Here is a 25013-nt window from a genome sequence, read left to right on the forward strand (position 1 = left end):
AATAATTAATGAATTAATTTGAATGGATTAAAATGAACAAGATCTTTATCGATCGCCTATATATTTTGTTGGATATATTCCGAATGACGTCATTCCATTTTAATTGCGCCATTTTGTTCCTTTAAAATCGCTTCTACAGCGTTTTGGTGAGTTCTCGTTAGTTATAACTTTTGATTTTCTCGTTTGTCATTAAGTTAAGATCAATTTACGTACCATAAACGATATTATTCATTTTAAATTACATTTTAAAGCCAAAGACCGTATTTATTAGCGAAAATATTGCCATTTCTTCTCGACTCTCTTATATTTTTTGTTACGCTTTCATCATTTTCAATTCATAATTTATATCGAGATCGTTTTCGTTTTAGTTTCATTTCGGGATATTTTGATGAAAAAATTGCTTAAATTTAAACGTTTTTTGGTATAAGTAACTCGTTTGTGAGGTTTATTTTAAACTAAAATTAATTTCAAATAAAGTGAAATTAGTTTTACAGGATGTCAATTTTATATTCTGTTTAAAATTAATGTGATAAATTATTTGAGAACCTTTTTTTTTTTACTATTTAATTTTCTTAAATAGCTGAATGTCTTGAAAGGTGCTGCTTATTTTTGTTAATGGTTAAAGTTATTTTGTGTGTAACTTTTTAAACTATGCATGACGAAAGTAAAATAAAATTTGTTTTACTATAAATTCAAAAAAAATACAATTGCAGTTGTGTTCTAACAAATAGTAGGCTATTTGTATGTTAAAGGAAGTGAGTGAATGGAAAAGAACAATCTTAAATTGCTTTTGCTATCATAATTGAAGTCCAGGTTTACTTAATTTTGAATATGCTTTTTAAAACATTGAGTTTTAGCAAGTGCATTCAAAATTGTTGTAAATATTGCAAAACATTCTTTTTGTTTTGCAATTTTTTGAGCTTTACAATTCTTAAACAGATGAATGGTAATAGCGTTTGCTTTGCCTTACTGGATAAGCTTTTCTGTCGACGAAACAGCGATGCTAACTTGGCACTTAAAAAATTTTGGAAGTTTTGTCACTCCTTTTTCATCTGAAATTTGTTAGATAACCTATGTAGAGTGCACAACAATTTTACTTTATTTTATCGCCAAATTTTACACTAGTGGCTAAATGCTAAATTTTAAAGAAAAATTTTTCTTGAAAAATAAAACTATACTGAGACAGTATCTGTATCAAATTTGGTTGAGATTTGTCCAATAGTTTTATCTCTTCTCTTTAATTATGATCACTTACTTTTCTGAAACTTCTCAATGATGATCTTGATGGAAAATTTTTAAAATATTTTCTCAAGATATATTTGATCAAATGTTTTGGAAAAACTATTTTCATTAGTCATGAAGTATCAACATGAAATTTTTACAGTTGGGACTTCTATGATATATGAATTTATAAGCAGTAGTAACTCCAGTAATAGTAGTAAAAAATAATTTTAATCTACCTCAAAAACTATTTTACTGGAGAAACCAGTCTGATAATTTATCCAAGTACTTTAGAATTTATGCTTATTATCAAGGTCATTCAAACAAATTATAAAGTTTGTCAAGTCAGAAATATTCAAATAATAATAATAATAATAATACACTTCTGCCTGACATGCATGGTTGTGTGCTGGAGGAGGTAGCTGCAGGTTGGCAGGACTGACTTCGTCAAAATGACATTCGATCCCGTTGAATTCCATACACTCCGTTCGGAAGCATTTCTAAGCTAGTTGACCTGAAGAAGAACTGCATAATAGTTCGAAAACATTTGTCCCCGCTGTATATCTTATATGCGTTACGTGCCGGTAACAGGTTTAAGAAAGTGTAGATTTTACTCTGGTGCTGAAATTAGAGTCAGTTCTTAATAATAAAACTCTAGTAGGGTGCCATCTTCCAGACTGTTCTTTGCTTAAAAATCATACTTCTACTTTGTCTATTCAATATTTTTTATTATTATATATGCTGTTTCTATCTCCTGCAACCTTCATAGTTTCCACAAATCTTTTAAATCTTTACTATACATTATTCTCTAATTGTTTATACTTTTGTGGCACACAATCCACTTCTGCCTAGGCTTCTGATAGCATTTCCTCATCCTTTAGATTCACTGCTTCAGAATGTAGACTTTTCCTTCAAATCTACACATTCCACTATTGTGATACCTCTGTTTTTGTTCTTTTTCTTTTCAAACAGCTGTGTTCTCTCACTTGACCATTACACTTTTCTCCAAAACAGTCGTCATTCTTCTTTTCTTGCAGTCCTCAAAATGTTCTTGAGGTCTCATCTTCAATATTAATTTTTTATGTTGCACCCACATAGCATTTTTCTTTCTCAATGTATCTTCTACTGGTATCATATAAACTCAGCCTTCTGTCTTGTGTGTCTCCTATTATTATTAATCCTATTAAAAAATATGGGATTCTTCTTCACAATTATTTGTTTTGTTGTTTTTTCTAGTGCTCTCTAAAATCTTCCTCACAAATCTACACAGTATAACAAAACCATATTTTCCACTTCTGATTCTCTTTTTTTAACCTAATTCTTAACTTGAGTAAACTTTTCTGACTTCATTAGCCATACTCTTCCATCAGTTTCCCTATCAGATTTAATTCTGTCTCTAAAGACTCATATTGGAGACAAAAGTATTGCTCTTTTCAGCAGTTTCCAAAGTAGCAGTCTTATATCTGCATCTACTGAATCAAACAGTACATAAATTGGTTTAACAATTGTCTTTCTATACACTTCCATTTCTCAACATTCTTATTAATCCAAAATTCAAAAAATGTACCTTTTCTCAGACTTCTGTTCCACATTCAGTTTTAATCCCAATGCACCATTTGAAAATCTTTCAATAATGGTTTTTTTTTCCACATTTCTCCTCCAAATAATGAACACATTATCTGTATATCTTCTGTAAAACTTTATTTCTTTTGTTATACTTTCTATTTCAGTAGTACCCTAATTATCTGAGGTAATGTGGATTGATTCTATCTCAGATAACTGAAAACTCAGATAAAATAGATGGCCAAGACCACTTTGGATTAAAAATTACAAATATAAAACGATTTATATAATATATCACTTTTAAGACTGTTTTTATATCTTAGTGAATGCAATCATATATAAAATCAATGACTTTTTACATTATTTATATAACTAATATGTATAATAGTTTTAAAATTAATTATTATAATTACATTTTAATATGAATGTTTTGTCTCATATTGAAGTTTAATGATAAAAAGTAACAGAAACAAATTATAGGGCATAAAATTACCAATGCTGAGTTTGTGAGTATAAGCAGAACTTTACAGAAATATGATGATATTAAAATAAATAACATACCTATCTTAACATTTTTTAAATAAGGTTATGTTCTTTTTTTTGTTGTTTTGGTTAGTTTCTCAGTCTTGTATTAATGTTGGACAATAAAGAAAATAATGTAAACCTGCTGAAGAGGGCCTTCAGGTCCAAAACACAAAAAGAGTGTGCAGGTGAAAATAAAGATATTTTGTTTTGACTAAGATCTACTCTCTTCGCTAATCAGAAACTACACCAGTATAATAAGTCCTATTAATAAACAAGGTACAAGTAGATAATATATACACAGAATGTAAAACAGTAAGGACATAGAGGTAAAAAGAAGAAGAAAAACATTTTTTAATACATGCTATTGCTTTAAACTTTTGTGAATTATGGTATAAGAGCATCAGTGTAGTCACTTACTAGTTTGCCTTGAATAATGTGGAACTTCAGTTAATTGGGGTTTGACTGTATTTCAGTCTGTCTTTTGAACCACTCACTAATTTTGCTAAACTTTCCACTACGGGCAAGCCAATCAATATCCCTCTTTTCTGCTGTAAAACTTTTTTAAAATATGAAATAAGATTCAGATTTAACTTGTCAGAAAGAATACAGAAGTTTATCTCACTAAAATCTTGTTGCTACCTCAAGACTTCTGTAGCCTACAAGACTAGTTTTTGCCTTATACTCTGTATAAGGACTTAAAATTAAAGCATGAATGGCATCCATACAATAAAAATGAAGAAGAGATTATTTTATTGGAAATAATTTCATTATAAAAATGTAAATACATAATTATTACAGTTCATTTTATTTATCATTACATTTGTTTAATTATTTGATAACACAGTAGATTCAAGTAAGATTGGGTTCAAAGATACATCTGAAGTATTGAATTATGAACTTGATTCATACATACAATACCTTTTAATGTGAAAATTAAATAATTTACTTTCATATTTTTACATAATATTCAATTTAGATAAGAAAAAGATAATGGTTTCACTATTTGTTTCGGATGTAACCTGGGATGAAAGTATTTGTCACTATGTGCAGTACAGTGTCATATGGTTTATATCATAGATATAAGATTTTGAAGTGTATAGTTCCAAACAGATATACTTAAATACATTTTTCAAAATCATTGTTAATGATATGTTATACATTTCTAAATTAAAGTTGAAAGGTAATATTTATTCATTTTAGTAATTTTCTTGTATATTTATATTAGCAGTGATCAATGTTTGCATATGATATCTGTATCTTTGAAGTTTTATCTCAAGATAAATATTCCAAATGAGTGACACTTTCATTATCAAATATGAAATATACACAAGATATAGATAATGATCTAAAAATAATAAATGCCATTTAATAAGTAATGATTATAATTTAATGTTTTAATGTAAATAGATTTTAATTGATTTAAACATTGTATTTAATAGTTGCTGCAGCTATCTTAGCCTTTACGTATGTGTAATGACTGACTGCCTTTAACTCAAAATTTTGGTGTTTCAGAAGTGAAAAATTGAAAACTAAAATTTGTTTTACTGTGACTTTAAATTTCATGCTTTAAAATTTTTTAAAAATTTTATTCATTAACCTTTGCATAATCTTTTCTTTTATATATATGCTAATTTGCTAATTATTAATTTTACAAGAGGACAACATGGCCACCTACATTTTAGATTAAATTTTATTTCAGTTATTAAAATACAATTAGTTTAAATGTAGTTGAAAATTTGGTTGTTGATTAATTTAGACTGGTTATATTGTTTGAGTGATGCTCCCTAGTCAGTGACCACAATCTATGGTCATATTCACCCTAGTCAGTGACCACAATCTATGGTCAATCTATGGTTCGAATTAATAGATGTCTGGAAGCAAAGATGGGATCAGATGTCAGATAACATAATTGGTAGTATGTCTATTCCTTAACCTGAAGGTGATGTAAAATTAAAAATGTATATATATATCTAAGTAAACAAATTGTCAAAGATGAAAAAATAGTAACTCAAGCAATTAATTCATTTAAAAATTTTAAATTTGCATTAAATTTACAGGGTATCCACAATCTTTGGTATACAAGGAAGATATTCTCTTCCCTTTAGTACAGTTAACAATGAGGATTTCAAAAAAGTTGGAGGAAACATTTAGTTATATCTAAAAAAATTTGTAAGAACATCAAATCACATTCTGACATGTCAAACATTAATACACATACACAAATATGCAGAATGTTAATATTTAACTTGCTATAAATTTAGGGGTGGTAAAGGTTGATGATAAGAGCATTGTTTTGTGAAGGATTCTAGTGTCAGAAACAAATACTGGCAGAGCTGTGCAAAACTTTGAATGTGGTAGGCAACATTGATGTCTCTACAGTTATTAACTCTCTAATTGTGTATGTGTTTTGGGATATCAAGTACTAGATACATATAGTTCAGTAAATTAAACTTTATTTGATATTTTTCTGTATATTTATAATAAATGTCTGAAGTGGCAACCACTAACTTCATTTCACAAAGTATGATTGTACAGTGATAAACTATGTACAATCATACCATGTTGTACTCTCTCAAAGAGTGCTCCTCTTCTGATAGTATATATTTATTAAATAGTTTCTTAATTATTATGTTCATAATTGTTTGAGATGCAAATGATTCCTATTCCAGTTGATGATAATGGTAGTGCATCCAGTTCTGTTACAATATGGTTCTATTTTATATTTTAAAGTTTAATTTTTTGATTAAAAATTTTTTATGTTTTACTAATGTTTTATCCTCAATATCTGTCTCATGCATGGCTAATTAATGCAATTAATTTAAAACAATTCTTTGTTTTTTTTAATATATACTGATTCTTAAGTATACTTAAAAATATTTAACTGTAATGAAAAACAAATACAATATATGTTGCAAGGTAAGAGAAATATAATGCAGACTATATTGTGTACTTATTAACAGCGTGATTACTCTGTTACTAATGATTACTAATATTAAAAACAAAGTTTAGCACTTTGGAGCGAAGACAAGAAATACTGTGTGTTCTTATGCTCAAATTGTTCAAAGTGTATTATTTGGAAACAAGCACTGTTGTAACATTTCGTACATTTTATCAAGATTCTGCTGATTGATGACATTCCAATGAAGTAATACTTCAATTTCACTCAACAAATTAAAATTATCTTTCTTTCTATTAAATGTTAAAGATAATTACATCATTATTAATCAGTTCCATATATAACCTAATCATTGATATGTCAATCTCAACAGTTTGTGAGAAGAATTTCATTCTGCATGATGCAAAAACTGGTTTAATGTACTATAAGGGCAACGTAACTGTACTTTTAACTTTAGGAACATTCAGCTCATAAAAATTTAATGTTTTATGAATATTAATTTGTTAATGGTAAAGAACATGATGTTGATTTATTTTTAGTTAAGCTCTTAGTTATGTTGTTTTGATAACAATAGAAGTTAAAATTATCATATGAATATTGTCTGATAATTTGTCTGTTATAATTGAGATAATTCAAATAATCTCTATAATCAGGATATTGTAATTATCATAAGATAGTGGAGTAATAATTTTATAATCAGTTATAATATATATGATGTAATGTTTATTTTGTAAATTAGATGAATTAACTAAAAATTAATCATACAATTAGGAGGAATTGAAATATTTGTTAACAAAATTTTTATTTTCATTTACTGAAAAATTTGAATGCATATTGTAACTTTTAAAATTATTCTATATTTTCAGAATTAAGAATTAATAAAATGTCATCTAGAAAGAAAGTATTACTAAAAGTTATAATACTTGGAGACAGTGGGTAAGTAAACTTTATTATTATTATTAATTTTATTAAAATATTTTAAAACTTTTATATGGTATGGAAGGACAATTTTCACAAATACATCATTAGACAAATTATATATTATTAAGAAATTTAAATTCTAAATTATCACTCACCAAATAAACCATCACCAGTTCATAACAAAACAGAAAAATTGTCTATTTCACATAGACTAAAATGTAGTAAGAATTTATCTGTTTTGTTAAACCTTATTACTATAAATGCAGTATAAATTGTTTTTAAGCTTCTTTTTAATTTTTAAAATATTTACAAATTTAAACAATTACATGTAAATTTGCATATCATTTTAAGAATATTAATTAAACTGAATTTGAAACAGTTATAGTTTTGATGTTATTTAAACATATATTTAGAAGAAAGAAGAGCAATTAGATGAAGCTTATTAAACCAAATTGCTGAAAATTGCTAGATTTTTGATTATTTATTTGGTTTAGATATTCTAGGCTAAATTAGTTCATATGTTTTGAGATAAATTACATGTTATGGTCAGCTGAATGCCTTAGAAGATACTTGGTCAGACATGTTTCTAGTTGGTATAATGATTACGTATTTTGTATGTTTACATGATTCAAATTTATACATACAGTAAAACCTGTATAAACTGGACTCATACAATATTGAATATTTTTCTAACTTGGCAGGTTTCTGCTTTGAACAGGCTTTTTTTTTTAATACAAAACTGCTGCATTTGGAAGAATTTTTCTCATTTAGCCATCTTTGTTTTATTAAGGTTCTGTTTTGAACAGGTTTTACTGTATATTAGCTAGTTCTCTATCAAGTGTGTAGTTCATGGTCTAGCCTTTTGTCATTTGGAGCCCCCTTGTTAATATGTTACTGTAATACAAGGAGAAAAGGGTGAAATATATTTATCCCATTTCCTTCCCCTAGTTAATATATGTTTCCACTGAATGCTACTCACTTATTAGACTAACCTGACTTGGATAACATGGTGGACCATGGCAATATAGACACTTCTGCCATTTGCATCCCAGATTTGGAACTGTACAAAAATTTTATAACCTTGAAAACGGTTTCTTTGCTTTTCTTTCTCTTAGGCATTGATATACCATGCTTCTAAATAGAAAATGGCAATGCCAAATGTATGAAGTGCCACCTGGTCTTTGGATATTGTAATAATAAAATTAATAATAAATATTATAAGAATATTACTATTAAGGTAATATTAATAACAACAATATAATAATAATAATAATCATAAATAATAAATAATACAATGTGTTATGAAATAGTGCCATCTATGAAGAAAGAAAGACAATAAACAAACCTACACATATATAAACCCAGAAACAGACTGATTATTTTATTAATAATTTAGAAGCAAGGGTTGATTCAAAATCTAGATTATATAACTTGTTAGTAATATATCTGTTGGTTACCAGGAATTGCTCTAAATCTTACTCTAGTTCATATTTTTATCTAGCTGTTTCTAAAATCATTTAATAAAAGATAATTCTAATTTAAATAATTATACAGCAATTTTAAATATGTCTAGTCTATTATATAATAATTAATATATAATTGCTGAAAAAAATAGTGATTTTTCAATCATTTGTTTTTTTGCTTGTATGTTGAATTGATTGATTAAATTTTTCAAATACAGTGGGTGATTGGATAATGAACACTTTTGTGAAAGATTTTTATGTTCAGACAACGAACACATGATCAGATAATGAACACCTCACAAAACAAACACAAGAAGAAGCGACGTAAAATAATGAATACTGATTGGTCTTCCCTTGTCTTCAGGCAACAACTCGAAACTTTTTGGAGTGTGGGAGACATCAACATCGACACTCACCCAGTCAGATAGTATTCTTCCGGAGTTTGAAATCCTCCCTTGTAATTTCAGCCTTTTATTTTTTTGACAGAAACAGTTCTTTTATAGTATTTGCAAGATTGTTGGTCGGGCACTCATTAAGTTTTGCGTCTGTTTTTATTTTCAAAAGGTGAGAGTATAATACGAGGGCGAATCAAATATAAATGGTAATTTTTTTAGACATTTATTGATTAATAATATACACAAGTGAAAACTTTAGTTCTTCTCTACATATCCTCCTGCAAGCTCTATACAATTTTGCCAACAATTTGGAAGCTTCAATATCCCTCTCTCATAAAAAGATTGAGGGCAAGTTATGAGCCAATTGTGCACGTGCTCCTCGACTTCTTCATTGCTTGCAAATCATTTTCCTCCAAGTGATTCTTTCAAGGGTTGAACAAAAAATAGTCACAGGGGGAACAAGTCTGGACTATAAGGAGAGTGTTTGAGGATTTCCCAGCCCATTTCTCCAATTTATTCCTTGCCAAGAACGTGGTGTGAGGCCAACAACCTTGGAACCCATCAGGCACTAATTTTTGTGAAGCCAAGATGCTCAGTGATAATAGATTGAATACTCCCATAGCTGATACCCACTTCTGATGAGATTTCTTCAACAGTTAACCGGCAATCACGTTCAATAAGCTCTTGAACGGCACGGATGTTGTCATCTGTAAGGCTTGTCCTTGGGCATCGATCATGACTTTCATTTTCAACATGTTCTCGCCAACCCTTAAATTCTCTGGCCCACGTATACACATGATTCTGAGACAGTGTACTGTCCCCAGACTGTGTCTACAATCGACTAAAAATTTCCGAGGGTTTAACACCCTCATTAGTTAAAAACTTTATGATGATGCGTTGTGCAACAGACGAATGTACAGTCCCGATCAAAATGGTTGACTATCAGTCGATCGATTGCGCAGCTGTGGAAATTGATCGCTTGTTATGCCAGGACGTTCTATCTCTTGGCAAAGGCATTTCAGGTGGACTGATCCGATTTGAGCCGTAATAGGGGTGAGGAAATCGAGCCGGAGGGACTTAAGCGTGCAGTCAAGAGCACTGCAGGTTGACAAGACTAATCGCTCATCGCTTGCCTAACACTGCGTGTGTAGTATCGGCCATTTTTCTTTTAAAATTGTAAATTTGCAGCCACTGATCATCAGAAATATGATTTTATCTGTTATCTTTATACTTTTCTTTCTATATAATGTTTTATTTATGTTTATTTTCCTGTAATTTGAGACGATACAGCTTTAAAATAAACAGATCAGGTCTCACTTGCCAATAGATTATCTCAACTTTCACCGATTGTCTGTCGTCGGTTCCTTTGTAATCGGAAAGGAATAGATCCTGTGTCAATTTCCACTGTTAAGTGTTTATTGTTTTTGCGGTAATCTGAGTAGAGGGGAGAAGTTACTTAATAAACCGCCAAGTGTTTTATTACTGTTTAAACGACTGCTCCCCAGTTGTTATTTTTAGTAATTGGAGAGGACTGCTCCCCAGTTGTTATTTTTAGTAATTGGAGAGGACTGCTCCCCAGTTGTTATTTTTAGTAATTGGAGAGGGATAGATCGTGCGTCAAGGTCAGTTAAAGTTTATTACTTTCGCAACAGGATGTCATCTGAGCTGCCACCCACTCCCCACCCTAAACGACAACAATGCGCTAAGTGTTTTATTACTATGTAAACAAAAACTCCTTTCCCTGTCAGAAGTGGGTCAAATGTCAAGGTTACTATTTAATTGTATTGAACAGAATGTTGTCCTTGATATTTAACTATCATTTTGTCAGAACTCTTTATTTTTAATACTTTTCTTATAATTTATTTCTGCTTCGGTTATAAAATTGTTTTTATCATGTTTTAAATCCGCACGTTTTATAATACACTTGTGCATTGCAATTTTAATTCGTAATTTTATACAAGTGTATTATAAAACGTGCGGATTTAAAACATGATAAAAACAATTTTATAACCGAAGCAGAAATAAATTATAAGAAAAGTATTAAAAATAAAGAGTTCTGACAAAATGATAGTTAAATATCAAGGACAACATTCTGTTCAATACAATTAAATAGTAACCTTGACATTTGACCCACTTCTGACAGGGAAAGGAGTTTTTGTTTACATAGTAATAAAACACTTAGCGCATTGTTGTCGTTTAGGGTGGGGAGTGGGCGGCAGCTCAGATGACATCCTGTTGCGAAAGTAATAAACTTTAACTGACCTTGACGCACGATCTATCCCTCTCCAATTACTAAAAATAACAACTGGGGAGCAGTCCTCTCCAATTACTAAAAATAACAACTGGGGAGCAGTCGTTTAAACAGTAATAAAACACTTGGCGGTTTATTAAGTAACTTCTCCCCTCTACTCAGATTACCGCAAAAACAATAAACACTTAACAGTGGAAATTGACACAGGATCTATTCCTTTCCGATTACAAAGGAACCGACGACAGACAATCGGTGAAAGTTGAGATAATCTATTGGCAAGTGAGACCTGATCTGTTTATTTTAAAGCTGTATCGTCTCAAATTACAGGAAAATAAACATAAATAAAACATTATATAGAAAGAAAAGTATAAAGATAACAGATAAAATCATATTTCTGATGATCAGTGGCTGCAAATTTACAATTTTAAAAGAAAAATGGCCGATACTACACACGCAGTGTTAGGCAAGCGATGAGCGATTAGTCTTGTCAACCTGCAGTGCTCTTGACTGCACGCTTAAGTCCCTCCGGCTCGATTTCCTCACCCCTATTACGGCTCAAATCGGATCAGTCCACCTGAAATGCCTTTGCCAAGAGATAGAACGTCCTGGCATAACAAGCGATCAATTTCCACAGCTGCGCAATCGATTGACTGATAGTCAACCATTTTGGTTGGGACTGTACCTTTTGCTTGGTCATGGCTGTACTGACGACAGAACTGAGTGTGCTCATTAACCAAGCCAGTTCCCTACTTCTCACAAACCAAACATCAACTGCCTTCTACATCATCTAGCTAGGAACTGCATGTTAAGCAGAATAGCAAAATTACCATTTATATTTGATCCACCCCTGTAGTAACAGTAGAGAGTGGGCAGATGTCTGATGTTGCTGGGCAGTATGGCTCGAACAGGTCTACAGTAGACTGCAGTTCAATTTTATGTAAAAAGTTATAGTATAATCAAGCGTCTAAAGGAGTAACAAGTCACATCTGAGAAATAAAGAACATTGGAGAGCTCATAATGGAATCTGAAACAGATCTGACGACAGAAGAACGCCGAGAAACTCGGCAAGATATGTTTTCTTCTGAAAAAGAGTATTAATGTCGATATCTGCTATTAAAGATCTTTTAAAGAAGTGGGAGGATGTCAGAATGACGATCTTAGAATGGTATTCAAACCAGGCTGGGATTAATAGGCTTGGGGATCTCTACAATTGCAATGCTATTAATTACTTCTGAAAAATCCTGAAGAAGAGAGAAAAGCAGTCAACATTAGACAGATTCTTTCCCCCTCAAACAGAAAAACATGACTAATAAAAATGCAAGACTGTGTATATATGTATTTTTATTATTACATATAAATAAACGTAGGAAGAAAGTATATATTTTTTATTTTTTGGGGTCTCTGGAATGAATTAATCAAATTCCCATAAAAACCTATGGTAAATTGATAATCGGTTAACAAACAGTTCGGATAGCAAACAAAGTCTTGGAACAGATTATGTTTGTTAACCGATCACCCACTGTATATAGATAAACTATTTGAGGTAATCAACTATGCTTGGGGAAAATGATATATCAAGTAAAGTTAAAGTAAGCCCAAAATCACAATATGTATGAGTTTGGCTTGTTTGAATAAAATTTTGACATTCAGTGACCATATTTGGCAAGACTATTGCAGTGAAATGAGAGAATTCAATCTGTTGGATTTTTTTTTACTTTGAGTCACATTACTGAACCAGTTTGATTTTATCAGTCAATCTCACATGTTCAGGTTTGAAAAATAATGGCAGCTAATAGACATTAGAATTCAAGTTATTTCATAGTCTTGCTTCATAGCTGTAAATCAAACTTTCTGGGTCAGTGAAATCTAAAACAAAAATTTTTAAATTTACTTTTCTTTCTAACTATTGAACTTGCCAAGAGTTTTCAATGAAGTTTCAAAGCAAATGTGTCAGCTCATTTCTTTCTCCTAGAAATTTATTGCATGATGTCATTGACTTGTTTCAAGACAAAATATAATTGTTGCAAACTTCCCATCTTATCCATTCCATTTTCCTCATACACAGTGGTATCTAGTACTTTGAATGCAAAATTCAACAAAAATTTACCTTGGAGTTTGAATTTCACGTGCAATGGAAAAATTGTGCTTGAAGCTTAAACGCAATCTCTTGTGTGTCCAAGTCATCCTTACTCTCACATTATGCTTGTATGTTTTTAGTACTTTTTTCACTTTATTTTTGGTATGTTTGGTTACATATACCATACTATGTGTTATTCATCAATTTTTTTAACAAGTTTTTCCTGTAAGTTTTCTTGGTTGACAGCCTTTACATGCCCTGTATTTTTTGTATCTTTCAGTTCAAAATTTCTTGAACAGAATGTTTTAAACTACATTTGACATGTCTGAAGTTTAAGAGCATCGTCTCTTTACACATTACAATATTTTTACTACAAATCTAAAACTAGCAATATTTACCGGATATAATCATTCACTTTAAAGGGATTTTTGCAAATAAACCAAAATGTTATGGCCTTTAAATTTGACGTTCACCCGAGTTCAAGAGTTACTCAGAAGACTAATTATACCAGACACCTGAATTTTTTTGCTAAGCATAAATTATTTTATTTCTCAAACATTTTCAATGTACTTATTATAGCCATCTTCAGATTTATGATTACCGTTCCAAAATGGAACACAATGTTTTTCAAATAGGTTTCATTTTAAATTTAAAAGGTTTACAATAATTGTGTTTATTAAATAAATGAAAACAAATAAATACAATAAATAAGTAACAATAAAAATAAAATAAAATAGCATAAATAAATAAACACAGTAAACAAGGCTAAGTATAACTACTACAAGCTTTAAGGTTTTTTAATCCCCATGCTTTTTTCTGTCATGTACTTGCATTCTTTTGCATTCTTGGCATTTAGGCAACGGTTATACATTTTACTGTTATATATTTCCATCTTTTCTACTTCTTATGCAATGGATGCTATTTTATTTTATTTTTACTGTTATTTATTTATTGTATTTGTTTATTTTTCATTTATTTAATATACACAATTATTGTAAATCTTTTAAATTTGAAATGAAACATATTCGAAAAACGTATTCCATTTTGGAACAGTAATTGTAAACCTGAAGATGACCTATAATAAACAGGTTGAAAACGTTCGAGAAATAAAATAATTTATGCTTGGCAAAAAATTTAGGTGTGTTGATATAATTAGTGGCAGTTGCTGAGAAAATGGTGGATATACTCAGAAGACTGTTTTATTATTAGATATTTTATTTAAATATATTTTGGATCAGAGTTCTTGCTGATCCCTCTTCAGTAAAGGTATAATCTGTGACAGTTTACACCAATATATGGGACTCTTCAACGTCAATCACAGTAACTGATTACTGTGATAAAGTTCAGGGTCTGGGAATGGATTAATTGACTCTCCATTATTTCTAATGGGAAAAATTGATTTGGAGATCAAATAATCTCCTGGAATGAATTAAATTCAAAGTACAGTTGATTATTATTAGATTATATTGAGTATGCTGAGGGAAACATTTAACATTATTCAAATTTGAAATTAGTTACATATACTGTACAAATTTGAAGACTTTTGTGGAATCTTTGAAATGCAATTCAGAAAACATAAAAACACTGTATAACAAATAAAAATCTAATGCAGCATAATCCAACCAAAAACAATTTTACATCATAAACAAATTCTAGTGACAGTTTTGACTCAAGTAAAAATGACAATGGTCATATGCTCAGTACTGCACACATTTGGTTCAAATAACAGGCAGACCAATCAAAGTTTATTTGATCAGCTTTCACTGATGTTCACTATTGCTTGTTAATGATCACAACATAGCTTCAAATTTTATTATTCACTTAACCTCCAATGGCTTCTGGAAAAACTTCCTATTCACTTAAAAGACCTGATATGAACTATTTACTCTTGCAAACTATATCAAAGCTTATAAATTTGAATGATTTTGGAAATGGAAAGTAGTCATTGATCTTTCCAGGACTATCCTGAATATATGTACAAAATTTCATACAGTTTGGTTAAACCTTCCTCATGCGATAGTTGGACAGACCGAAATCACTTTGTGGTTTGCATCACTTGCTTGCTCTATGAGCTTTATCCATTTGTTTCCAATACAGATCAATGTAACAAAAATTTTGTGGTGATTTAACCTTAGTGAAGCCAACCTCCACTTGCTTTGCTTTCCTTTGTTTTGCTCCCTTCACTCAACCTCTTGCAAGGTGAGCCTGAAGCTCCCACACCTGTTTGCTTTGTTCATCCCAACCCCTTTCTACTTTTCCTCAGTCCAACTCTCTTACCTGCTTTTCTCCCCTTTACTGTTCTTCCATCAGGCTAAATGACTTGTTTGCTTTTCTTAGCCCTCACTTGTTTGAAAATTTTGTGACAATTCATCAATTCTTGGTGCTGTTATTTCTATCTCTGTGACAGGAAAAAAGTGTGATTTTAATACTTAAACTAATAAAAATAAATCTCCTACCTACTCTTTATATTAATACTTTATATAAAATGCTTTAAGTATTTTATTAAATAGCCCACTACTTTTATTAAATTTATTCAAAAATTAAAATGAAAATTTCTTATATTGCCAAAACTGTATCAAATTAATAATAGCTATTTAAATATATTTTTTTATTAAATAGGAATTTATATTATTTTTTAATATTTATTTCAGAGTTGGAAAAACATCCTTAATGAATCAGTATGTCAATAAGAAATTCAGTAATCAGTACAAAGCCACAATAGGTGCAGATTTCTTAACGAAAGAAGTAACAGTTGATGACAGATTGGTTACAATGCAGGTAATGATAATCACTAACTATAATTTAAGCCAGGACTCAAACTTTCACCACATCTTTTGATTGCTAAGAATTTTTTTACATATATACAAATATTAAGCATAAATACAGTTTCTTTCAAATACAATTACTGTGTAAATATGTGACCGGAGGGTCAACACCTTTCCGATGCCACATCAGGATGACACCATTGTGTCCTGTTCGACACAGAAGCCATGACAGTAAATTGTTTTTTGCTAGAAACTAGGTTTTGCGATTGGTCGTGTGCTTAAGCAATTGGATTCCAGATGGAGGACTATAAGACGGTGTGACAGAAGTAATGCACTCTGATACTAGGTTTAACAAACAAGTAACTGTTTATTTGAAAAGAAAAAGATTTACATGATATATACGTTGTAATATGTCGAAATAACTGACCTATATACCATAGATGGTCTTGAGAGAGAACGTTTACAATAGAGCACGTGAGGATAAATACCTTCTAGAGGAGTAGGAATCTGATGGTTGCAGGTTGGGTCGATAAGATAAAAGTTCTCAAAGATATTTTTAAAAATAAGCCAGGACGATTGAGTACAAATAAAGAAAAAATATATTTCTCTTTTAGACAATACATACAAAATGTGTCTTTTTATCCAGAAGTCCTTTCTCACGCAGTTGAGGGATAAGACAATTCCACGGTGGAGTCGACCTTTTATTTGAGGCTTCTCATCCGCCTCACAATGTAAAATAGTCCAATATTTCCTTCTAGCGGTGGCAGCACAATTTAAAAAATAATTTACAATTTTTAAAAATAAGCCATTTATTCTGAATGCGTGAGAAAGGACTTCTGGATAAAAAGACACATTTTGTATGTATTGTCTAAAAGAGAAATATATTTTTTCTTCATTTGTACTCAATCGTCCTGGCTTATTTTTAAAAATTGTAAATTATTTTTTAAATTGTGCTGCCACCACTAGAGGGAAATATTGGACTATTTTACATTGTGAGGCGGACGAGAAGCCTCAAATAAAAGGTCGACTCCGCCGTGGAATTGTCTTATCCCTCAACTGCGTGAGAAAGGACTTCTGGATAAAAAGACACATTTTGTATGTATTGTCTAAAAGAGAAATATATTTTTTCTTTATTTGTTCTCGAAGATAGTTTGTATTCTGTAAGTCTACTGTAGAAGATATGGTCATAGACAAGAAGGATGAAGTATCTGTAGTGGAGGTTGCAGAAATATGCATTGATGCAGAGCCAATGTATCCAGCAATAGAATAAATTGATGTCTCCAAAAGACGTAACTGAGGCACACAAACGATTGACCCACTTGAGGAACTGGTGATGACTGACTCATCGGGCCATCAATTTTTATATTAAAATTGGTAGCATACAGCTGGGAGGTTAAAAGATTGCAGGAAAGCGTTACTTTTGCCATCAAGAACATGTAAAACAAGATGTTTTCGGGTAGTAGTTGACAATTATCAAAATTTATATGACAAAATTGTGTTATTTTTGGTTGAAGTCTGGGTTCCCACAAATATATTTAACATCTCAACAGTGGTGCAAGATATGGCTCTATGAGATTCAAATACTGTAAATACATATGTAAATACATATTCATGTTTCAATGTTGAAAGTAATCACTAGGGTAGATGTACCAGTTTTGGCCAGCGTAGTACCAGTTCTGGCCAGAAAACAAATTTAACTTAAAAATATAATCACAAATGAAACAAACTTTTATTGTTAACTGTGTGAACAGTTAACAATAAAAGTTTGTTTCATTGGACAGATTTGAATATGTGGTGATTATATTTTTAAGTTAAATTTGTTTTCTGGCCAGAACTGGTACACCGGCCAAAACTGGTACATCTACCCTACAAAAATTAATCAGTGTGGAAAATCATCATATTACATATAATTGTGTGACAGTAAGGAAAAATTGTACATGTAAGGTGACAATTCTCAGCAAAAAAATTTTTTTGACCAAAATTTTTACATAGTTAGGTTGCATGTATCATGAGGATATCATGGAATCATGCTAAGTAACTCAATTTGGTGAAAAATGCCTGCAGAAATGCAGGCATTTTTCACCAAATTGGTGCCAAAACAAGTAGGTGTTGAAATCACCACTACCACAAGTTAAAGCTGTAAATAATTAAGATATCATTTAGGATTTGAGTATCTTAAGTGGAATACTATTCATGTTTTAATTCTCAATGAAGTTGGAGTATCATTTATAACTGCAATTTTTTCCTGTTTGTTATTTATTGGAAAAATTTTGAAGACATATTTTTATTAATTTAAAAATACCTGGAAGATGAATTTTAATCAAAATCTTAAAGAAACCCTTGCCAGTTATAACTATTTCATATGGTGTGAAATAGACTTTTTATATCTTCTTTTTGATTTTGATTAAGTTTTTCATTACATTTATTTATTGAATACAATTTTTCCAAATGTAAATTTTGTATAAATGAAAATAATCAGCATTATATATATATATATAAAGTCTGTAAATTGGGTAAATCTAGGATTAACTTGCTAATCCAAATCACAAGCAGATAACCAACCAAAAACAAGATGGCTGAAACAAGAATAAAAGTTAAAATTGGGCTTTTTATCTACTCCATTTTGGGTAAAGTGAGGAGAAAATTTAGGGTTTTGCTTTAGCCAGTTAACCATATCCAATACAGGTTTGGATATAGAAAGAATTTTGTTTTTCAAATGGCTAGAATTTATTATTTCTCTTGCATAAAAACTGAGACGAATGAAAATAAATGTTGCCAGTTATTTCAAGAACATATCATCAGATTTAGCTTTAAGGTAACAAAAAGAAGTACTTTTACAGAATACCAATATGTACTGTACATAAGTCTTAAATGACATATACCAGGTGTTTATCTTAGCAATAAATACAATTTAAAAAGATAAAAGATTATTTGGTAAGGCTTTTAATTTTATTTATTTATTTAGCTTCAAATGAAGGTAGTGTAGCAATATGTTTTCACATGATGCTGTGTATATTCAAAAGGATTTTTAAGGTTTTTGCATTTGTATTCAATTGTATTTATTAATATAATCCTGGAATTTGAGTGTTTTTTAAAGAAATTTTTCATAGGCATGAAAAAAATCACCAAATTGTTTCCATGTTGCCTATGTTTCCATGTTGGCTTGAAATCTGGTGATACATTTTAAGACCAGGTAACATTACCCATTTTAATTATCCATGTAGTAGCTAAAAAACGCTCATGCCCACAAAAATGCAATAGTGGTATTTAGCTGTGCTTAAATAAAGGATGGATAGACTCCACATTAGCAGGATAAAGCCCAAATTTTAACTTTTGTTCTTGCTGCATCCATTCATTTTTGGATTGTCAGTTTTATTCACTTAAAATTGAATAAAGCACACTTTATATGGATAAAGTTAAAATTTAATAGATTATCCTAGTTTTTTTAGTTACAGCAAAGTTAACATTAACTGGTTAATCCTAGCAATATCCATTTTACAGACTCTAGCCATAACATATATTTATATATTATACTGAAAAATAAATTTTTTTTATATGGTAGGACCTCATCATATATGGATTTACAAGTTTTGGCTTATACTATTTAACATGCAAAAAAAAAAGAAAAATACATAAAATAAAAATTCTTAATTGTGTGATAAGTCTTCACTAGTTTTTAAGGTGATGAAATCTCTCAGCATCTCCCTCAGTTACACACATTCTCATTCTGAGAAAGTGCTACCATGACTCATTTCGTTGTTTTGCACTAAACATGGGGATTTGAATTAGTCTTCGTCCACAGTCCTGGCTTATACGTCTGTGCAATATCGGCTCTTCTCTTTGTTTCATTTATGTTAACTTTACAAACACGATTCCAAAATACAAGGCTAGTGACGACGGTAGCTTTGATAAGCCAAAGAAAAACAGTAAAATGTCTACTTTAGAAGAAAGAAAAATTAAAACTTTAGATTTTGTGAGAAAAGAAAAAAATTTCTTCTGAAAATTTTGAATTATTTTAATGATTTACAGTGTCATGCTATTTATTGTTAATGTAGTATTTATTTGCCTTATTTATTTCATGATAAATAGATACGCTAGAAAATAGTTTATAAATAGGGTTTGCTATTTTTTGCAAATTTGTTTAAGCTAGAGGTTTCGCAATGTATTGGTTGCATATCGCAGGGCCCTACCACACTTCATTTTTCTCACTTTTACAGTTAATTATAAAACAAGTTATGGTTATGGGATAATGAAAAAATTCAACATTAGTTATCTAAATTGTTGTTAAAATTTGTAAATTGTTTTCAGATTTGGGACACCGCCGGTCAAGAAAGATTCCAGTCGTTGGGTGTGGCCTTCTACAGAGGCGCAGACTGTTGCGTGTTGGTTTTCGATGTTTCTGCACCGAATACTTTTAAATCTCTAGACTCGTGGAGAGACGAATTTCTCATTCAAGCTTCGCCCAGGGATCCTGAAAATTTCCCATTCGTCGTCATCGGTAATAAGATAGATCTCGAAAACAGAGCAGTAAGTCGTGGTTATTTTATATTTATTGATATATCAAATCATTTATTCTAGAATAAAATTTTATAACATTTAATTCACTTCTCTTCCCTAATAATTCTTTTTACACAAAGAGAGAATTAATCTAAATGGTAAAATGATCCCTTTTCAGACAAATAATGCAGAACTAGTAAGTTATTTAAGTGCCATCAAGAAGTAACATTTTTATAGACACCAATTAATAAAACACAACTTTTATTTTAAAGTGATAAATCGACATTTTGCTCATTTTTCAGCAAATACAAAATGCTTTATAATAAATTGTACTCGACCAGATTCCACTAACTCAAATTTTAATAATGCATATCATACATATGCACGAATTATATATTTGTGTATAATTTGCCTTACTTAGGCCTCTCGAAATAAATTACTAGTTTAATTGTATTTTGTTCAGTTTTTTAATTTTATATGGGAATTAATCGTTGGGTTTTTGACTTATTTGTTAAGTGGTGGTTACCATTTTAGTAAGTAAAACGTTTGAATGAGACTTTTATTTGATAGATATCGACGAAGAGGGCCCAAGGCTGGTGTCAGAGTAAGAACAACATACCATATTTCGAGACCAGTGCAAAAGAAGCCATCAATGTGGAACGGGCGTTTCAGACGGTGGCCAAGAATGCTCTGGCCCAGGAGACAGAAGTGGAACTCTACAACGACTTTCCCGACCAGATCAAGCTATCCGACGAACGCAAGTCCAAAGCTGAAGGTTGCGCGTGTTAGTTGGTCCCGCGTGGGAAAACCGGCGCACCTCTTCGGTTTTAAAATTGTGTGGGGGCCATTGAGTGTTTCGCCAGGAAAGACGATTGTGGTTTCGAATTTTAGAGTTTAGTTGTAAATACCGCTGACGAGCCGTTGCCCCGGAATCGGGACCGAAGTTTGTACTAAAGATTACGATTAAAGTCCAACTTTGTAAGTGTGGTTTGTTCGTTCTCCGTAATTTCCTCCACCGGATCCAGATCGATATCCACGGCGGGCTCGTGCGTATTCTCACCCGCCCGCTGTAGTCGAATTTCAGAAGCGGACTTGTGTATTTGTCTATCAACGGAGAATCATGTATTTAAAATGTAAATAAAAATACGAATAAGGTTTATTTCTTTCGTGTTGTCGTCGGCCACCTCCAAATGTCCGGTGTCAAGCATTCTCTTTAATTTTTCCTCTCCAAAAACCGTTTTTAGACAGAAAAGAAGACCGTTTGCCACTGTGTCCAATGATCTTATTATTAGCCATCTTCCAAGGTGCTCATTTCTCAACCAAATAGTTCACGAGGTTTTCCTTCAATATAATTTATGCAAGGCATTATGTGGCCATTGACATGGTGTTTCGTGGATCTTGGAATCATATTTTCTGAGTTACCGACCGTTAAGAATAAAAGATGGAGGGAAATTTTTTAAATTCCATAAAGCCCATCCCCCCTCCCGGGTTGGGCGAACAACTTCAGAATTTCAAATGGAACTGCCCCAATTTTTTTATATTCCCTATTTAAAAATACATTTTTATTCAGAAAAACTTTTTCAAAAAAGCGATGCTATTGGAGAAGGTACCACTGTTCTCTTTGCGAATTTCTCTGCTATGACGCACCCGTGCTTCGGTCTCACCCAATTTAGTCCCTGGCGATAAAACGACCTCTGTTGGGATGTCGTTTTGAGTCTTTGAACAAGATAAAGGGGACATTACATACAACTGCAAAAGATGGCTTCCGGAAACTACGTATTGTCGCCCAACAGGATCAATTAGTTCAAAGGTGACCACGTGCCGAGTCTACGAACTTTCGGAAAATTTGCCATACTAAATAACGTTACGATGACTCGTCCAAAGAAAAGACACAATTACTTAACAAGATGTCTGTACAATTTATTTTCTATAAGAAAAGAAAGTTTTACTTGACATTCTATTATAATTTTGAAACGGATAATTTGATAAAACGAAAACGACTGTCAAATAAAACCAGCCCATCTGCATTCTAAGAATTTAAATTATCACAGCACAATATTTGTAAATATATACAAAAATAAATTTTTCAACTAGCAACAGATGATTGTTGAGCAAAAAACTAATTCTCTTTTTTTTAAGGCCGTCTTCATTTCTCTATAAAAATCTGGGGCGAAACTGTCGGAGCAGAGCCGAAGAACTGTTGCGCCTGTGGATGGTCAGCTGCGGGAATGCATTCTCCACTTCTGGTGGCACTCCTGTAGCAAAATTCCAAAAAATGTTGATTAATGCGGCATTAATATTTACGTTTAAAGACAAAACTGCCACTCAGTGTTTGGCCCAGGAAGCAAGAGTGTCCTAGAACCAGGTGCCACGTTTATTTAAGGGGCCCTACAATTTATGTATTTAAAATACAAACATACGAAATAACTAATATTAATTACTTTTCCTTGCCGATACGTTAGCTATCGCGGTACGCTGCACCACCCGTACCTAGCTGCCTTAGACGATTATACATTCATTGTCAATTGGCTAATTGTTGGCAGTTAATTATGAATTAAAAAATAAAATTTCATAGTTTAATTGGCATTGGTAAGGAACTGCCAAGATTCTCAGAAAATGGTGCAATATTTCTGGCTGTTTTGTTTTTTCGATATTAACCAACAAATTAATTGACTTAAGTCACAATTACTTCCATGTACAATACAATATTATTAGGTTGCCCATTAATTACAATCTACTTGTTTAAAATGAAAAATTCCTTTCAAAAATAGGCACACGGCACTGAAAATTCGTAGGTCAGACACGGTAATTGGCTGTGAACAAGTTAATTAAATACTCGTCAATTTAGTCTTTATTAAAATTTCAAGTTTTTTTCTTTCTAAATGAAATTAACTAAAAACTTTAAGTGTAAACTTTTGCAAATGTATCAATTTAAGTGGCATAATTGCAAATTACTTACTGAATCTTAAGCGTGAAATTTCGCCGGGTTCTTCCCAGAACGGACCCGGTCCCGGTAACGGTATGGGCTGAACTGGATACGGTATTAATTCCGGTGTGACGTAGCGCTGCATCTGTTTCCTTATGGCTTTTTTATTTTCGAATTCTTCTTTGTATTTCTGAAAAAGTGGCCGAATCAATTGTCATAACATACTAGTTGCAAAACTTAAGCAACAATTGTTTTTCTTTCGTAACTCCGCAAGAAATCACCCAGGAAACATGAAATTCAGAATTCAGAGAGAGTATTTTGTACTTAAAAGGGCAAAGAAAGCATATTAGCACAAAAAAATGTATAGAACGTATACAGTATGGAATGAAAACTTTCTGTTGTAGTCTTGCACTGCACACGTTTTGCTGGGCCTCACGTCACCCGCCATGTCTTCTTCCTACATACGAATACCTTTCTACCGAATTGGGTGTTCATTGTACCGATGGCAATGAGTCCTTTTCTACAATTTTCTGCTTAAAACGTACGTTGTTGCTTAAGTTTTGCACGCCAGTGTATATTATTTTTATAAAAATAATTACCTGCTTATAATTCTCCACCTCCGACAGATTAACTGCAAAGAAATAAAGTTAACAACATATATTTATTAAGAAATGAATATGTTGACTTATTTTGGAAATAAAAATAATTACCAAAAGGAAAATCTTGCCGTAAAAGACTTTTCCAAAAATTTGGAAGCTCCGCCAGCTCGTTTAATTCCACGTTTACGCAGGACATTTTTAACAGAGACGGCGCATCCAGGAACGACATGATATGTAACTGTTGATGCAAATTTATACGTTTCAATTTGGAAACTACTGATTCAAACAACAGACACAAAACAATTTTGGAAAACGAGGTTTTAACTAAACTGTAGCTCCCATTTTGGATAGATCTCGTAAGTCTGCAGGTCGTGCGAGATCTACAAAATGGGATTTGCCTCGTACCGTTGCATAAGAGTATATGTTCAACATGTATGCATAAAAGTATACATATGTTATATTTAGAAAAATGCCTCGGTGGTGGGCCGGCCGGACGCACAATGGATGGAAAATAGGCTTCCTCAGTAAGAAGTTAAAAAAGTGTATAATTGCTAGAAATAATTTTAAATTTAAAAGCAATAATATTATTTTATTTGAAATTCTTACTTTAATGTCCGTCGGTAAAGAAGAGAATCCCCAAATTGGTCTAATCTTAGATACTGAAAAGACAAATTGAAATGATTAAGTAAACCGATGGAAATTATTTAAAAATTGAATAAAAAGCATTAATTTAATAAATAACTAGATTTCATTTGTTTATATAAAAGTCAAGAACAAAGCAATTATTTTGCTCTTTTTTTCTTAAAATTGTTTAAAATAATGAAAAGAAACATTTCGGTGGCATTTTAAAAATCAGTAAAAACAAACAAAAAAAAAATTTATAAGAAATGTTTGCATAAATAATCTTGCGAAGA

The 25013-nt window shown here is 31.3% G+C and overlaps 2 protein-coding genes across 6 annotated transcripts in view; one reads left to right on the forward strand and one right to left on the reverse strand.

The window, feature by feature from the left end:
- The first annotated feature begins 43 nt into the window (after nucleotides 1-43).
- Nucleotides 44-21733, forward strand: LOC136975663 (ras-related protein Rab-7a). 2 transcript variants are annotated; one of them, XM_067270770.1, is made up of 5 exons: nucleotides 44-146; nucleotides 7072-7141; nucleotides 15964-16090; nucleotides 20386-20604; nucleotides 21145-21733. In XM_067270770.1, the coding sequence occupies exons 2-5, from the start codon at nucleotides 7089-7091 to the stop codon at nucleotides 21361-21363; spliced, it is 618 nt and encodes a 205-aa protein (XP_067126871.1). In that variant the 5' UTR covers nucleotides 44-146; nucleotides 7072-7088; the 3' UTR covers nucleotides 21364-21733. The 2 variants fall into 2 exon arrangements, with proteins under 2 accessions (XP_067126871.1, XP_067126872.1); XM_067270771.1 differs by lacking the exon at nucleotides 44-146 and having other exon boundaries at nucleotides 7050-7141.
- A 740-nt stretch (nucleotides 21734-22473) lies between these two features.
- The window catches only part of LOC136975657 (F-box only protein 7-like), a 32214-nt gene continuing 29674 nt past the window's right edge, over nucleotides 22474-25013 (reverse strand). For all 4 annotated transcript variants that reach the window (XM_067270758.1, XM_067270759.1, XM_067270755.1 and 1 more), the window contains 5 exons: nucleotides 24706-24758; nucleotides 24211-24337; nucleotides 24100-24131; nucleotides 23534-23690; nucleotides 22474-22829 (listed from right to left, as the gene is read on the reverse strand). In XM_067270758.1, the coding sequence (XP_067126859.1) occupies nucleotides 22729-22829; nucleotides 23534-23690; nucleotides 24100-24131; nucleotides 24211-24337; nucleotides 24706-24758 (470 nt within the window). In that variant the 3' untranslated portion in view covers nucleotides 22474-22728. The remainder of the gene's footprint in view (nucleotides 22830-23533; nucleotides 23691-24099; nucleotides 24132-24210; nucleotides 24338-24705; nucleotides 24759-25013) is intronic.

Source organism: Centruroides vittatus, unplaced genomic scaffold (genome assembly GCF_030686945.1).
Source record: "Centruroides vittatus isolate TY-2023 unplaced genomic scaffold, ASM3068694v2 contig_377, whole genome shotgun sequence".
NCBI lineage: Eukaryota > Metazoa > Arthropoda > Arachnida > Scorpiones > Buthidae > Centruroides > Centruroides vittatus.

What these genes read in the sequence shown, in the direction of transcription:
- LOC136975663 (XM_067270770.1), top strand. Translation starts at nt 7,089, where the DNA reads ATGTCATCTAGAAAGAAAGTATTACTAAAAGTTATAATACTTGGAGAC. An exon ending in ACAGATTGGTTACAATGCAG is followed by an intron (nt 16,091 to 20,385) that starts GTAATGATAATC and finishes AATTGTTTTCAG; the next exon opens with ATTTGGGACACCGCCGGTCA. An exon ending in TAGATCTCGAAAACAGAGCA is followed by an intron (nt 20,605 to 21,144) that starts GTAAGTCGTGGT and finishes TTTATTTGATAG; the next exon opens with ATATCGACGAAGAGGGCCCA.